Below are 16,669 nucleotides of genomic sequence, written 5' to 3' on the forward strand. Positions count from 1 at the left end.
CTCCTTAGTCGAATCATAGAATCATTAATATTTGGTACAGAGAGTAGAAAAACTCTAAACACTGGGTAAGTGGAGGTGGAATTTTTTAAACATTTAAATCAGGTTTTATTGACCTATTATTCATATATAATCTCCATTTCAAAGGTCTAGGGTCTATTTTGAGAATCCATGAGGAATTTGGGGAAGATAGTGAAATGGTCAGATTTATACTTTAGGAGTTACTCTATCAAGACTTACTCCTCAGTACTGCAAATAAATTTTAAAAACTGTATGTATTTAAAAAATATTTCTCACTACATTTTTATTGACAAATTAATTTTATTGGTGTGATTTCTTTTTTTGACTGTACAAGAAATATATTACCTTTTTGCTACTATCATATTATTTCCAGATACTGCCGTTTGTTTTTCCTTGAATTGATTTGGTTCAGTGGAAATTTGTATTTGAGTTGCTTATAATGGTCAATATCTCTTTGGTATCCTTCATGCTTAGCGGAGTCTTAAAGCCCAGTATAATGCAGAATAAGACACCTGTGACTGTGCACTAATCAGTCAGTAGAGGCCCTCTAGAAACTCACTTCAAAGTCAGTGTGATGTGCCCTGTACTCATGTATTCTTTGATTCACTGCTATAGGATGAAGCATTGCTATCTCTCACTTGGACTTATGAGATATGGGATATTAGTTGATTGTGTGTGTGTGTGTGTGTGTGTGTACATGCATGTGTATATATTTGTGTGTGTGTGATTCTGTGGGGAAATAAAAATAGTATAAAACATGGTCACTAATCTCATTATCTCCTGATTGTGTCACCTTAGCCCCTGCCATTTCTTATAAAGCATGAGTGGTGGACATTTATCAATCTTGTTTTTGTCCATCCAAACATCAGAACCCGTATTCCACGTTTGGGAAATGTTCTCCCTTATGATGCCTTGCCAGAGCTCTCTGTAGGAGTGCTGATGATAGTGACTCCATCTTCGGCCCTCCATCTTGTTCATGATCACTCAGTGACTTCTCTTGGGGTCGTATGTTTTTCCCTTGAAGATACCTTAGAAATACCTTGGACATATCTTGGAAATGCCTCCCAAGGTTGGGATGAGGAGAGCCGGCTCTGGCCTCCCACAAATCTGTTAGAGTAACATAGTCTTTCCCTTTCCTGATGCACAGGTGGCTCCATGAGGTCTAATTAAAGGTTAGTTGTCAGTTAGATGCATGCAAACCCTTTCATCTTACTACAGGCCACTCCCCTCAACCTCCATCCCCTTGCTGTATAAAATCTGTAGACTAAGGTCTGGCCTTTGCTGAGAACAGCTGTGCACCAGCTTGGATCATAGCCTGCCCCGATCCCCCGTCAGTAAGTTATTCTGAATAAAACTCTGTGTAAACTGTATGAAGTCACACACTTCCTTTTCCAGTCTCAAAGTGCCTTTTCAGTTTGTGGGATACTTTACTGTCCCTCCCCTACCTTTGAACACTCACCTTTCCAGGCTCCTTCCAGTTCAGGCATGGATCTAGGCTCTGCCAATCAGATCCACCTGCTCTCCAGACCGTGAATCAGTAACTAGTGACACCAAGAAGCAAGGGTCATCCGGAGTATATTTGGACAACATTTGGGTTTGGGGACAGCATACACAACCACATTTGGTTTCTGAGGGGAGCAGTGGTAGCAGCTCCCCAGGCAGCATCCAGGGTCTGGTCACTGAGGCTGCTTGCATGTGCCGTGGTGTCTGTGGCTGGCAGGAGTTTCAGGATGTCTTTACCTGACAAGTCCTGTGGTTTGCTTTTGGAATTTTTTTTCTGGCTATAAAATCCCTAAGTTTGCTTCTTTAGCCCTTCCAGAGAGTATGTGAGCTATCTAGCATCTTTTAAGTACACATTTCCATTTCTGCTTTAATTAACTGGCACTGGTTTCTTTTATTTGCATCCAAAAGCCCTATTACTGAAAGCTGTATGAGAGATATTGGAGCCCATACACCTTCAAAAATATCGAAGGGAACCTGGAATTTATCAGCAGTCCTTGGAGGGGGTAAGAGAAAGCAGAAATCAAGTTGCTATTAAGAAAATGGACCTGAGCAGCCATTGAAATTAATGGGAAAAAAACCAGCTAATCAAATTACCATCTGTTGTCCCCTTGAATGACAGTCCCACTGAAGCTGAAGGCTGGGTTTGTGAGGCAAAGTAATTGCTCCAAGAGGGCAGTTGAGGAGTGTGAGGAATTCAAGGTCTGTGGAGCATAGCAGTGGACAGTTTAGCAGAAGAAAATGACAAACTCAAAGTCCTTAGCTCTCAGCTCAAGGCACCAACTGCAAACCAGTCACTTTCTAAGATAGAAATGTATAATTTCTTTCAGCCACAAGGCTGAGACGATTGGAACCTATATGCAAAGATTTATCCTTCAGGTTGTTCATACTAGTTTATAGCTTTCCTTAGTCTCTTATATAGAAATTTACGTTTTAATTGATAGGATACTAAGTAGAGGTCTTAACATGGGGTGGAGATGTGTGAGAGGCATTGAGTTGCTCAGTGTTCAGACCATCAAACTCCACTGCACTGTGCCCTATGCCCTACTCCCAGAGTAAGCGTGCCCCTGGTCCTATTACAAAGTCAACCCAATGGAATCGCAATATTTTATTAACATATTTGCAAAACTCTGGGTGATACAATGAGAGAATGAATTCTGAGGATTGTTGAACAAGGATGGAAGAATGTGATTTAGATCAAGAAGATCATGCCAGTACCTATATATGTACTTACATGCAATTCTGTATTCAACTGGAGGTGATTTTAATTATTTCTTATAGTCTACTGATGAACTTGTACTCAACAGTGGCCCAGACATTTCTCATATAAGATAGAGGAAGAAATTAAAAGACTTAGAGATGTAGGGAACCAAGAGGGAATTTTTTGTGTTTAATCCATTCTCTTAGCTCTTGACTGTGGCCCCAAGGCCTCCCTGAGCCATGCATTGAGAAATTCATTGGTGAGGTGAATGCCTGTAAGAAATTCCTGAATGAATTTTTAGGAAATGCCTGTAGAGTCTCTTCTTTGTGGACCTAGAATCCAGTGAGAGGAGACACAGTTGAAGTGAACTCTCTGATTTACTGTGGTACTAGAATCCCAGAGTGGCAGAAGCCACCCAGCAGGACATTAACATTGGAGACAATTAGGGTCTGGGTGGGTGGTGGGGAGGAAGAGGTGAGTGGTGGGCAATCAAATGGTCTGACCCCTAGAGATTTTTGGTATTTGCTGATCAGTCATGAGTACTCTAGTACGGTCATGAGTACCTGTACTCTAGTACAGCCCACCAAGAAAACATTTGATTTGTAAAACAATACCAACATCAACCAAACCCTCAAACTCTAGGTATGTCAATCAAAGACCTAATTTGAACCACCACTGAAGAAAGTCTTGGCCTTTTGCCCAATTTCCAAACTTAAATTTTAAACATGAAAAGGAAGGTTAGGTACTCTTGAAAAAGAATTCTGTGATAGATATCACCAGTGTGCATTTCTTCTAGCCTTCTGCCAACAGACCTTCAGCTGTGGAGATGGCCCTGCATTAGGGGAGGGAAATGCTTGGATCTTTCAGGTATAACACAACAGTTGCTCTGAGCTAACACCATTTCCTGAGGATCCAGAACACCACTGCGACCAGTCAGTCAGAGTGAGGGCCTATGAGCATCAGGTAATAAGTTAAAAAATTTGAATGCAATTTACCTTGAAGGAATGCAGTCTCATCTCATTAATTTACTCAGTTCCTGATTTTATGATTGGAATTAAAACTTCCAGCAACCACAAAATTCCTTTGTTGACTTTCTGACACATGGAGTAAAGGTAATTATGATAAGAATTGCCTAGTAGAAGCCTCTAGGCGTCCTAGTGGTTTTTAAAATATCATTCATTCATTCATTCATTCACTTATTCAGACAACTTTTATAAATTGCCTACTACATGTCAGAACCTATGCATGGTAATTTGTTAATAAACAAAACAAAAATTTCTGCCTTAGTGGGGTAAAAATCTTAGAGGAAGAAGACAAATGAATAAGTGAAGTATATGGTATGCCAGGTAGTGGTTAGTGCCACAGAGAAACTAAATTAGGGATAGAGTGAGGTAGAGGATTGCCTCTTTCTCAGAGCCAACTGGAATTACAAGGGGATGGGGGCCGATGTGAGGGTCCTGGGTTTCTTGTGGTGGCCAGTGTAAACAGTTTGAAGGAATAATGAAGTAACATATGACACCAAATGGATAAAATAAGAAACAAAAAACCAATTTCATGGTAGAAGGAATAAAAAGTCACCAGCAGGGGCTGAAAAGGTACAGGGGTGTTCATTCCCTATCTGATCTCCATTTAATGTGCCTGTGTGGCAGGTGCAGGAAGAGGAGGATGGATGCTGGGGAAAGAAGTGTTTGTGTTTTAATATTAGAATTTAAGCTGAGCGTGCAACAGAGAATCCATCTCATTGGGGGTGATCAATAGATACCACGTTATAGCTTTGAGTCCTCATTCTGATACTGTGAACCTTAGCACTGACGATTCTGGCATTAATTCTAAAGCGTTTAGCAGCTCAGCTCGTCTCCATGGAGTGGTGCTAGAGAGTCAAGGACTATACAGAGTTAGAATATTATCAGCCCTAACGAAGCTTGATTGATTGTTATATTGTTTGTTTCATAAATGGCTTCTCTTTCCACTCAGTTTTATCATCATTAATCAGTGGAATAGCCTGCTGGATGTTGGTGTCTAAACTGAAATTAAAATCTGTTTGTTCAGAATGGTTTCGTGGAAGCTTAGTATAACAAAAGAAGAATGATTTATGCAAAGGTTTATCTTTCAACCCACTTGTTTTCAGAATCCACCCATTTGATTATATAAAGTGAATTAGCTTTTGTCCTTGAGCTGAGTATCTTTGGATTTGATGCCAAGCATTAAACTGCAAAGGGAAGATCTCCTCCTATCAAATGTTGTTCTTTGCTAACAATGTTAAGAAAAATGATGTCAGTTCACTGCTCCTCAAAATATGGCTTGGTTGACCTGACTTATCCACATTAATTAAAAAAAATTTCTCTAGAAAGGTTTTTCTTCTGTCATAAAACACACGTATTTATTGACGAAAATCTGGAAAATTCAGAAAAGTGGAAAGGAAAAGTATTAGCTTTCTGAGTTGTCTGCCAGTTTGCTTATGCTATGTAAACACTGTATATACTAATGCTCCTCTGTAATTTTATGAATATTCATTTATCCATACAACCCTTCAGACTGTTTTCTTTTGTACTTGGAAAAGGTTAGCAAATATCAGAAGAGACTATAGCAATTATATGGCAGTTACTCTCAGATAATATATTTATGAATTGCTTTCTTTTCTTTTTCTGTTGCTGGTGTTTTTAGTTTGCATTTTTTTTTTTTTTTTTTAGCATCATGGTTCCTTGAATCCAGCCCATGTGGCACTTCCAGGTGAGACAGGACTGGGATGCTATTTGGACTATGTGCAGACACAGCATTGTCAGCATTCTAGGGCAAAATCAATCTGCTCAAATAACTGAAAGTTTATATTTTATTTTTTTAAAAATTTTTTTCAACGTTTTTTATTTATTTTTGGGACAGAGAGAAACAGAGCATGAACAGGGGAGGGGCAGAGAGAGAGGGAGACACAGCATCGGAAACAGGCTCCAGGCTCCGAGCCATCAGCCCAGAGCCTGACGCAGGGCTCGAACTCACGGACCGCGAGATCGTGACCTGGCTGAAGTCGGACGCTTAACCGACTGCGCCACCCAGGCGCCCTGAAAGTTTATATTTTAACTGATATGTTTGCAATCACAAAAACCTTATGACACAACATGATTAGATAGTCTGGTGGGGGTGCAGAAAGCAGGGAGACATGAGCAAAGAATTTTTGGTTTCATAAGACATAAATATAAATGATTCATCTAAAAAAACTTGTATGGGACTTTGAATTTTATAGATATGATCTCATGTTCGAACAGAGAGATAACAGGAACATTTGGTTATTCAGTCTATATGTATTTATTGAGTGCCTGCTGTGTACTAGCACAAAGGACTTCAAGAAAGGTACCGTGTGGGCGCCTGGGTGGCTCCATTGGTTAAGTCTCCGACTTTGGCTCAGGTCATGATCTCATGGTTCATGGGTTCAAGCCCTGCGTTGGGCTCTGTGCTGACAGCTTAGAGCCTGGATCCTGCTTCAGCTTCTGTCTCCCGCTCTCTGCCCCTCCCCTGCTTGTCCTCTGTCTCTCTCTCTCTTTCTCAAAAATAAATAAACATTAAAAAAAAGAGAAAGGCACAGCGTGGCTGGAAAAAAATGAGCAAGGAGGCATTTGCTTTCAGGATGCTCGATTATCTGATTAAATGTCATAAATGATAATTCAGTAATGCACCTATTATGATCATAAAATTTTGTTTTTGTTTTAAGTGTTTTAACTAAGGCATCAGCCAAAAATATACCAGATTGTTATAAGACCAGAGAATTTAATCACCTTGGACTGGTTCTTGTATAATTATTCAACACCTGACTTCATTTAAATTTTCTGCTTTATCTTTTTCTTTCCTTTACATTCCAAAAGCGTGTGCTCATATGCCACGCTTACACACACACACATACACACAGATCTTACTATCCAACTCCCACAGTGCCTTTTCCTCTTCTTTGCTGAAGCAAGAAGTATTCTACCCACCTTGGTTCAAGCGTGTATTCAACAAACATATCCCTGTTTGTGCCTTATTTCTTCAGGAAAGTTTTCATGATTCATTACCAACAGCTTTGAGTTTATTCACCTTATTTTAACTCCAATCTACATCATACTCTCATTGTTCTATTAAAATTATAAATATTTCTCTTGTGTGTGCATATCTCTACCTTCTCTTCCATATCAGATCGTAAATCTGTAAGAGAGCCAATCGTTACCTCAAACAAGAAATATACAATGATATCACTTCTACTGCCTTTGAGCACTGTATTTACGAAGTCCTAAAAGGAGTCATATTATTTTACTTAGGGATCTCTCATTTACAAGGAACAGATGCACTAAGGTGTCCTATGTAAGCACATAATCAGGGATTTCATGAGAATCTGAGAAGGGGAGCTAAAGCACATAGCTGGGAACTGGATGCCTCTTGGGTATCGCGCACTGTCTCTCTGTCTGTTACTGAGTCTTTCTCTCTTGTGACTTGTTGTTTCTCTTGCCATGTATGTTGTTGCTTGTTGTCTTCTCTTGTCTGTGCACTAAGCTGCCTTTATGTGACATCAAATTTGGCAGCAAAGCCACATGGCCTGGATTTCCATCTTGCTCTCCCACTTATAGCTTGTGGTGAGTTTCTTAACTCCTTTGTGCTTCATTTTTTTTTTTAATTTTTTTTTTCTCAACGTTTATTTATTTTTGGGACAGAGAGAGACAGAGCATGAACGGGGGAAGGGCAGAGAGAGAGGGAGACACAGAATCGGAAACAGGCTCCAGGCTCCGAGCCATCAGCCCAGAGCCCGACGCAGGGCTCGAACTCATGGACCGCGAGATCGTGACCTGGCTGAAGTCGGACGCTTAACCGACTGCGCCACCCAGGCGCCCCAATTCCTTTGTGCTTCAGTATTCTCGTCAGTAAAAGGGTGGTGGTGGTGGCGAGTTGTTAATACCCGTAATTACTTTGTAGGGTAAATGCATTAAGAAAGTGAAACACATAGTAAGTACCATATAAATGGTGGCTCTTATTATTTATACATTTTATTTTTATTTCCTTGTAACTTCAGTTGATTGTGCGCCATCATCGTTGTTGTGATATGTCCTACAAGATAGGTTGGTGCTCTTCTTAACCCAGTCCCATACTCCCAAGAAAGCAATCTCTTTGGCTCAGTTCATCTTTTTAGACTGGGCCCCATTGGTATTGGTTCCTGGCAGGCCAGTGGGCAGGCTGTAAGTGCCTTGCTTTGGTCCAATCTTATACATAGGGGTTGAGGGTGGAATTTCTTGCATTCTTATGGCTGCTATCTCTCACCAGGCTAGTCAATTTCCCAGCTTCTAGTGGAAGAGAGGGTAGGCAACAGATACCATGAAATATGTACTGGCCAAAGATGCAAGTGAATATGTTTTTGCAAATATTGATTGGATTTTTAACGAGTTTTTAAAAATTGTATTGTAATTTTCATTGATTTTATAACATCAAAGATATAATTCATAGATTCTTACTATTACTAAGATGAACCCTTTAAATCTGGCAAATACATGACAGTGTTATGGAAGGAGTACAGAGCTTGAAGTCTGGATCTGGAGGAGTTCTGGTTTCTGCCCTTACCCACTGGTTAATCCTGTGCAGTGCATGGTATCTCTCTGAGCATCGGTTTCTTCATCTGCAATTAGGGACACAAAATCCATTTCACAGAATGTGAAATATCAGTTATTATTATAAATATACTACTTTATAGGGAGTAGTTTCCCTGGATAGTGCCTTTACTGAAAAACTCAGCATCAGATTCAGAAATAAAAGAGTACATGATGATCACAATAGATAAAAAAAAAAGTCTTTTTAATATCTGTATTTGCCAGATTCAAAAGGCCAGCAGCATAGAGAAAAAAAATCAATGACAGAATGAAGATAACAATGAAGCATAAGTGATATTGAAGAAGAACAGCTCAATAGTAAGCTGGAAATAATAAAATTCCAGCAGTTTCCTCAGATCAAGGACTTAAGTCTTATAAAAGAGTAAAGAGAACCATTTGGAAGATTTGACTATTGTGCTCAGGTATATTAGGGCTCACTCTTACTAACCTCATTTTAAAAATTGCAAAATTAACCTAATTTCTAATGTTCATATTATTAGTAGCTCAAGCATAGTTATACATAGGATTCTGATGGATGACCAGCTTATACCAACTGGTTGAGTGTCTAAAGTGTGATTTGAGGAATACACAAGGCTCTCTTCCCAAAGTACTCTCCCAATAGATTGCTGATTCTTCTTGAGAAGACACGACTCACTTTGAGCCAGACTGCCTGCGCTTGGATTCTACCTCCAAAATTTACTAGCTTAGTGATTCACACTCTCATCTTTAAAATGGGATAATAAAGGTACCTCATAGTCGCATACTCCATAGGGTCGAATGAGCTATATTTAAAGACTGTACAAGTGTCAACTCCTATTATGTTAATGAGACAAGAGGAAAAGTCCGGAGAAAGGAATCCTGTCTTAATGAGAGATGTGTGTGTGTAAGTGTGTGTATAGGGAGTGGCCAAAGAATATCACAAAGAATAGTAGGGGTAAAAACAGAGTGAGTGCTAGAAAATAATATGAAGAGCCCACCCAGAAGGGCAGTGGGCATCAATTATTAGTTTCCCTTTTTTCATAGCTTTGCAGAGAATCACCTAGCCAACTACTGATAAAAGCACCTTTACTACTCTGGCTTCCAGAGAAAGATTAGTATACATCTTCTCTCTCACCATATAGCCCATTAACCCTTTTGTTTGTCAGTGGGAGAGTTTTCTGGTTCCCTATTCAGTTATTTTTTTCCCTCCAGTTCCATTTATTTAAAAAAAACTTTTTTTTTTGTACTAAGCAATAGGAGTACAAAGTTTGTTCAAGGTAAATCTTATATCTATGTAAGAAAGTTTGGTGACTGTGAAGATTTCTCAAGAAATTTTGATGGCAGTAAACATGTTTATTCTGGGAATGTTAATATCACTGCTCTATTGGTTGTTGCATTAAGTGGCATGTTAAATGATCTGAGAACTGATAATCTTCATTCTTACCACTTTGGATGTTGATAGCCAATACGAACACTTAGCCTTGATGTGACTTTTGCAAAGATGATGGTTCTGTGAATTATTTAGAATTGCATTTGTTTGTGACTTTTGATAAAACTCAGTGACAACACTTGAATCAACAACATTCATTTCTCTCCCATTAATGCCTGGATACAGGCATTCCGTGGCTCTAATGGCAGACAGTTCTGCTTCTTGAAGTGCTCAAAGACCCTGTCTTGGTGCTCTTCCATCCCATGGCCTCCATTTCTAAAGTCAAGCCAGCATATCTCTATCCAGACATTGGGAATGAAGGAAGGAAGAAGGGCTTGTTCCCACCATTTCAGGACCCTTCCTCGTGTTTTAGACAACACTCTACTCACATTCTGTTGGCCAGAACTTAGTCACAGGGTTGTGCCTAGCTGTAAAGGAAACTGAGAGCTGTACTCTTTATTTTGTACAGCCATGTGCTTGGGAAGAAGGGAGACTAGCTGTCTTGCAACAAATAGCAGCCTTTGCCATCCTGGGTCCGGGTAACTATTAATCAACCTGTAAAATGAGATACAATGCAAAATGCAATGGAATATTCATCTAGGTATTTCAAAGCCATCTCTGATAGCTCAGTTTCTTAAAATATAGTACTTAATTATCACAAAGGAGCTCACTTATTTCCAGGAGTGAATTAGAAGTTCAGTAAAAGACGATGTAATTTTAGTGATCTGCTTGGCTTCCTAAACCCATATTTATTAACTTCCCATAGCAGATTCCCACAGGGTCAAGTGCATGCTTGGTTGGAAGAGTAATTCCATTCTGACCTGGAAGAAATTTTTAAAATTTACATTTATGGCTTGAAGAGTCACATCCCATGGATTTCCCTCTCAGACACTTTACTTGTTTCTAAACTTTTTTTTTTTTTAATAAAATAAGTCCTTGCATTGAACTTCATTAATAGGTCCTCCAGGACCAAGGTTCTTTTCATTCCTCCAAAGGGCAAGTGCTAATGCTTTCTCTGAGGTCCTGCATCATCTGCCTCTGATGTCAACCACATCCAACTTTACACTCTGTAGAGTCCCCTGTTGCCTTGTCCCTGATGCTGAGACGCCCATTTGCTACCTACTGCTGAGCCATTATGCCACTCTGGGATTCTGGGCACTGCCTGGAGCTTTCTGGAGTGCTCATTCCACTAAGGTGTTTTTATTCTCTGGGTTTCTGCTTCCCTATCCAGTCAATTCCAGAATACTATCACCTCATATGCCTGATGATCAGATGAGAAGTTTGGATTAGCATGATGTTACAAAAGAAAACACAACAAAAACCTGTTTAGTTATATACTTATCACTGTAGAGACACAGTCCAGGGTGGAATAGTTGGCAGAGGGAGGACCCTGCTAATGGTAGCTGCAGTTACAAATTAAACTTGAAGCTGATAGATGCACAGTGCAGAAGGATTCCTCACAGGAACAAACCAAAGAACCCCTGGAGAACAAACATTCAATCTGTCAAAGTTTATCATCATGTAAACCAAAATCAGGCACACTGAGATTGTTGGTAATCCCTCGGCAAACCATTATGCCTTCTTGGTTTGAAAATGACCTGTAAAAAGGATCCTCGAACTTGATCTTTGCAAATATTCAAAAGAAAATGTACTCCTATCTTTCAGAAAAGGAACTATCAGGGTGGTGGATAAGAGATTGGGCTTTGGATTCTGGCAGATCTCAGGAAACCCGAACTTCCTCTTGTCAGCTCTGTAACCTTGGGGAAACTGCACCATCTACTTAAACCTCAGTTTGCTCATCTTTAAAATGGGTATAATAACCGTACTTATAAGAATATTGTAAAGAGAAAGGAAATAATTTATTTAAATACTTAGTATACTATCTACACATTGTGTGCCCTTCATAAGTACCATTGTAAAAAGCAAGAAAGATACTAATGTAATGTAACTTCCTTGCTATCTTTTAAAATGAGCAGGTGGGGAATCACGCACAAACTAAACAAAAACAACAACAACATAGTATGATCCTCCATAGTACTTTAAATGACATGGAAAACTCACGATTCTTTTTCTCCCCCAGTTTCATTGAGATGTAAATGACATATAGTACAGTATAGATTTAAGGTATAGAGCATAATAACTTGACCTATAAATACCACAATAAATTTAGTTAACATCCATCATCTTAAATACAAAAAAGGAAAAAGAATAAAATGTCTGTGATGAGAACAGTTACAACAGTTCTTGTGATGAGAAAGTTAAAAACTTTCTTTTTTTAATTAAAAAAATTATTTATTTATTTATTTATTTGACAGAGAGAGAGAAAGTGTGTAAGCAGGGGCGAGAGGCAGAGGGAGAAGAGAAAGAGAATCTTAAGCAGGCCCTGTGCTGAGTATGGAGCTCGGTCCCATGACCCTGGGATCATGACCTGAGCTGAAATCAAGAGTCAGACACTCAGTCGACTGAGGCCCCCATGCATTCTGGTATCTAATTTCTTAACTTTTATATATATCACACCGCAGTGTAAACTATAGTCATCATGGAGTTCATTATATCTCTCGTACTTATTTCTTCTATAACTAGAAGTTTGTCCATTTTGACCACCTTCCTCCAATCCCCATTATCCCCACCCTTTGCTTCTGGTAATTGTAAATCTGATCTCTTGGAAAAATCATGATTCTTAGCATGTTCCACCATTATGCTGTACTAAACTCCATTAATGTGATGTTTATATTCTAGTTTTATGAGTGATGAGAAGTTCAGGGAAAACAACAGCTTTAATAAGGAAACCAAAAGGGAGGTGTCCTAGAATCTTTGCATAATTATGACTCCACCTAAACCCCACTTCTAATCTCCTAAATCTCACTATAAGTCTGTCGTGATTGCTATGATTTCTGGTACAACTAGCTATTACCGCACCTGTTTCAAGCTGGTAGAACCTGAAAAGGTCTTGCTTCATTTGACAAAGCAGAGAGATGCAGTTCTCACCTCATAAATCAAACAGGTATCAGGAAAAACTTCTCCACTTACAGAGCTGTCTGTGGATCAGTAGATCAGCATCACCTGGGAGCCTGTTAGAAATTCAGAATCTCAGGCCCCACCTTGAATCAGCTAACTCAGAATCTGCTTTATGACAAGATGCCCAGAGAAGCATTCAGGTGAAGAATATTTTGCATCCTGTATTTCATTTAAAATTTAGCAATAGTTATTATACTGGAGTGATAGATTTGTTAATAATTTCATGTTCCTTAACTCTGTCTTCTCTTCCATCCATCTTTGTTCTTGGCATGAAAAAGGAACATGGGCCATCACTATTTAAATTACTGTATCCTGTATTTTGTTCCTCACTTTGGTTTAAATGTTCTTGAGCTAGAAGAGTGGTAAAGCTCACCAGTTTTTATTTCAGAGAGACAGAGATTGTTCCATCTCTACCAGTTACCTAGAGTAAGTCAGTTTTCTCATCTATAAAATGGATATAATAGTAATGGTTCTTTTCCCACATATTTTTTTAGTGGCTCCCATAGCTTATAGGGTCAAATAAGAGGCTCTGTATGATCAGCCCATTTTCTTGGGAACTCTGATTAGTTAGCTGAGACTAGACTGTAAGTGAGTCAAAATATTTAGAATTTATGCAATTCGAACTCTCCCGTTGATTTTGTTTAGTTGTTAGTGGTGATTTCTGTTTTCAAGATGAGGACACATTTTTATTTCCCATTGCTCAAGGCTTACTTAAATGCACCCAAATAAGACTGAATGCCCTATCTGTGCTCAGCACTATCCAGTGATGTGGACGTAATACTGAGCAAGGTAGAAAAGCTGCTTCTCTCGTGGGGCTTACGTTCTAGTAATAACTGTACAAACTGTAATATGTTTACCATGCCTTATTACAATATCTACTTTCCCTTTTTGTTTCAGACAAATTTGTTTTAGGGCAAGGCTTGCTGCATTTCTCTATTATTTGAGTATCACAAACACAAAACCTAAAGGTGAAAGACAAAAAAAAAATGCTGCCATTATTATCATCATCATCCCTACTATAATTATTTTAATTCTAATAACCTATAGTTTTAGAACTTAGAAATAAGTAAAAGACAGGTGTAATGCTACTTTTTCAGACTCATTATAACTATATGAAAAATTTAGAGCCACCAAACAGCATTTAAGTTTTAACCCCCCAGATTTTAGGGACCAAGAAGAGGCTAAGGACTAAATTTATTCTCATTCACCCTTGCAAATGAAGACCAAATGTATTCCAGAACTCAAAATACATGTATTTTGATTTTACAAAGATAATTCAAATAAATAAAATTGGCATTTATCACTTTGCTAGTCTAACAACGACTGGCTCTCAATAAACACACACACACACACACACACACACACACACACACACACACGTTGCATGTATATATTTAACATTCTTTTTAAATCTTTTTAAATCTTTTAAATCACCAAATACTTTGAGTAAACTTACTAGGACACAGTGGTTGTTGGTTTTTTCCCCTCTTGGTAAGAATAATTCATAAGTTTGAAGAATGGTTTTATGTGGCCAGCTATGAGTTCAAGTTCAGACATTATCATTATCATTTCAATATCAAGCTAACTCATATGTAAAATATGATTAGAAACAATCATGGGGTAGCACTTGGAAGACAAGGTTTCCTTCACCTGAAATTTTGCTCCATTTAAAGGTGGAAATGGACAGCAGATGGAGGTTAAAGACTAGGAACTACCAGAATGGCTTACTGATGCTTGTTATTATCAACAGCAAAAATCCCCGACATATTTTCTTTATGGAAAGATGGTGATGAAGTGTGTGCGCTACATTGTAACACTTCTTTCTTCTTGTTCTTCTGAAAGCCATGAACTTCCTATTGGTGTCCTTTAAAAGGAAGCTGAAGTCAGAAATGGGTTGTTATTTCCTATTCATAATAACAGTGAAAAATGTGCTCCTGCCTGTAATTGGGAAAGTAATTTCCTAAAAAGAATTTAAGTAGGCCTTGAATAATAGTCAAGTGTAACCCAAACCCTTCTTGAACATGACTCACTGCTTCACTATTGTTTTCAGCCTCTGCGGGAGATGATGATTTTCTGAATTTCCAGCTATAGATTTGTTCCTGAGAAGTGGGATTGAAGTATTGTGAAAAAAGATCCAAACTGGTATATTTTGAAACCGGCTACCATTTGAAAGACTCTGTCCCTATAAAGAAATAGAATACATTAATAAAATGAAAAGAAAAGTGTTCATCATTTTTCTTTCTTATTTTGTTTCCCTCTAGTGCCTCGGTATTTTATATGGAGACATGTCCAACTCAAAGGCATTTGTTCATTTAAAAAAACTTGGAAAGTTCACTCTTATGATCTCAGAACCTGGGCACTATTTCCCCTTTCAGGACCATGTGTGGACCATAGCTCTGAATCCCTTCTCCCCCTTGGATCCATGAGCACCGCTGAACACCTCTTTTCTGGATAATACTCAGATTTCAAGGAACGGAACACATGATTATGTTTGTTTCCATGTCTTCTGCCTAGACCTGGTATTTTTGTAAATTTAATAATTCTGCAAATGTACTGAAGTAAAGGTTTTAGGCTTGAGTTGGAACCACTTTTAGCTAGTAGGTTAATACAATCAAATCAGCTTATAGGCTTAATACAAACATTAGCTTTACTATGCTGTAACATTGTGATTTTTAAGAAGGGGGAATTGGATTAATATTTGGATTTCTGGTGTCAAGTACTCTGTTTTGAGCCAGTGACATCATCCTGGTCATATTTGTGATCATTCTTGAGCATCTGAGGCAATACATGTCTGTCTTTCCCCTCGTCTTCAAAAAGAGAACAATAATCAAACCTTGCTACTATAGTAAGAGTTATTAGTTTGGGAGAGAATTACTACCCTGTTGATGTTCTAAATGATGAAGAATATGGTTTTTGGTCATTCTGGGCTGGTGCTCTGGAAGTGTGATTCAGAGCCACTTAAAATTCCCTTCCGCAGGAGGCAGAGTATATGTGGTCAGATGATATTTTTAAGGCTTTTCTAGGGCTTGGTGACCTCACAGTTCAGACTGGACAACTTCCCACAATGACAGGTCTATTAATCAGGAAATGTAGGTGTGACAACCAGTCAGAGATGCCTTTGCCCTCTTCTCAAAGAAGAAGGTCCTGGACAGGCCAACTGAGAAGCACTTGGATGCACTGTGAGCTTGTCCAACCCTGACATTTTGTGACCTCAAATATATGGCCAGACACCTCAACTTCACACTCCTTCCTTGCCTATTCACCATCAGATGATAATCAGGCGACACAATAAAAGCATCGCTTGGATTTCACTCAGTTCCCTGATGTGTTTTTAAAGCCCAGAGAAAACTGTTGAGCTGCAAGGGACATCCTGGGCATTTTGAATTAGAAAAGGGAAGGTTGAGATGAAGTAAACCTGGATGAGAAGTTTTCTTTGGCATTATTTTAAAGACAGTTGGCAGTAATCTTCAAAGGAGGGTGTGTGTTTATCTTTTTTGGCATGCCTTTTGTTTTACTCATCTGGAGCCCCACCTTTTATTTGGGGTAATATTTTATCTGATATCCCTGGCAGCTGAGCTGAGACTGCTCACAGTTCCAAATTATCTGGTCAATTTAGGGGAAAACTCCAGTAATTTGAATTTTTGGCATCAATTAGAAAAATAACGTCCAAATAATTGCTCTGCAGTTCGGAATGTTGGTTGTTATGTTGAGACAACTGTAAATCAATCTGAACACTGCAAAATTCTGGCAACTCATTTAAATGGAACTCAGTGAAGTGAGACTATAAAAATAAAATATCAATGAACATTTTACTTCACTTAAAAATTTATTTTACTTCTCTTACCCATTATCAGCAGCTTCACTTTTTAATGGAAGTAAAAAGTAAGAAAGACAACATTTTAGGATCTTCAACTATCACTTGAC

General features: G+C 38.6%; 1 protein-coding gene across 16 annotated transcripts in view; it reads left to right on the forward strand.

Moving 5' to 3' along the window:
- Positions 1-16,669, forward strand: part of SCEL (sciellin) — a 320,878-nt gene that overhangs the window by 164,253 nt on the left and 139,956 nt on the right. For 6 of the 16 annotated variants that reach the window (XM_019828136.2, XM_019828157.2, XM_019828164.2 and 3 more), the window contains exon 1: positions 12,773-12,885. The exons of 5 other annotated variants lie outside the window; for them this stretch is intronic. In XM_019828136.2, coding sequence (XP_019683695.2) covers positions 12,858-12,885 — 28 coding nt within the window. In that variant the 5' untranslated portion in view covers positions 12,773-12,857. Of the gene's footprint in view, positions 1-12,769; positions 12,886-16,669 lie in introns of those variants that run through there. 5 more of the 16 variants (XM_019828134.2, XM_019828156.2, XM_019828178.2 and 2 more) reach the window with 4 other exon arrangements.

Source organism: Felis catus, chromosome A1, assembly GCF_018350175.1.
Source record: "Felis catus isolate Fca126 chromosome A1, F.catus_Fca126_mat1.0, whole genome shotgun sequence".
Taxonomy (NCBI): domain Eukaryota; kingdom Metazoa; phylum Chordata; class Mammalia; order Carnivora; family Felidae; genus Felis; species Felis catus.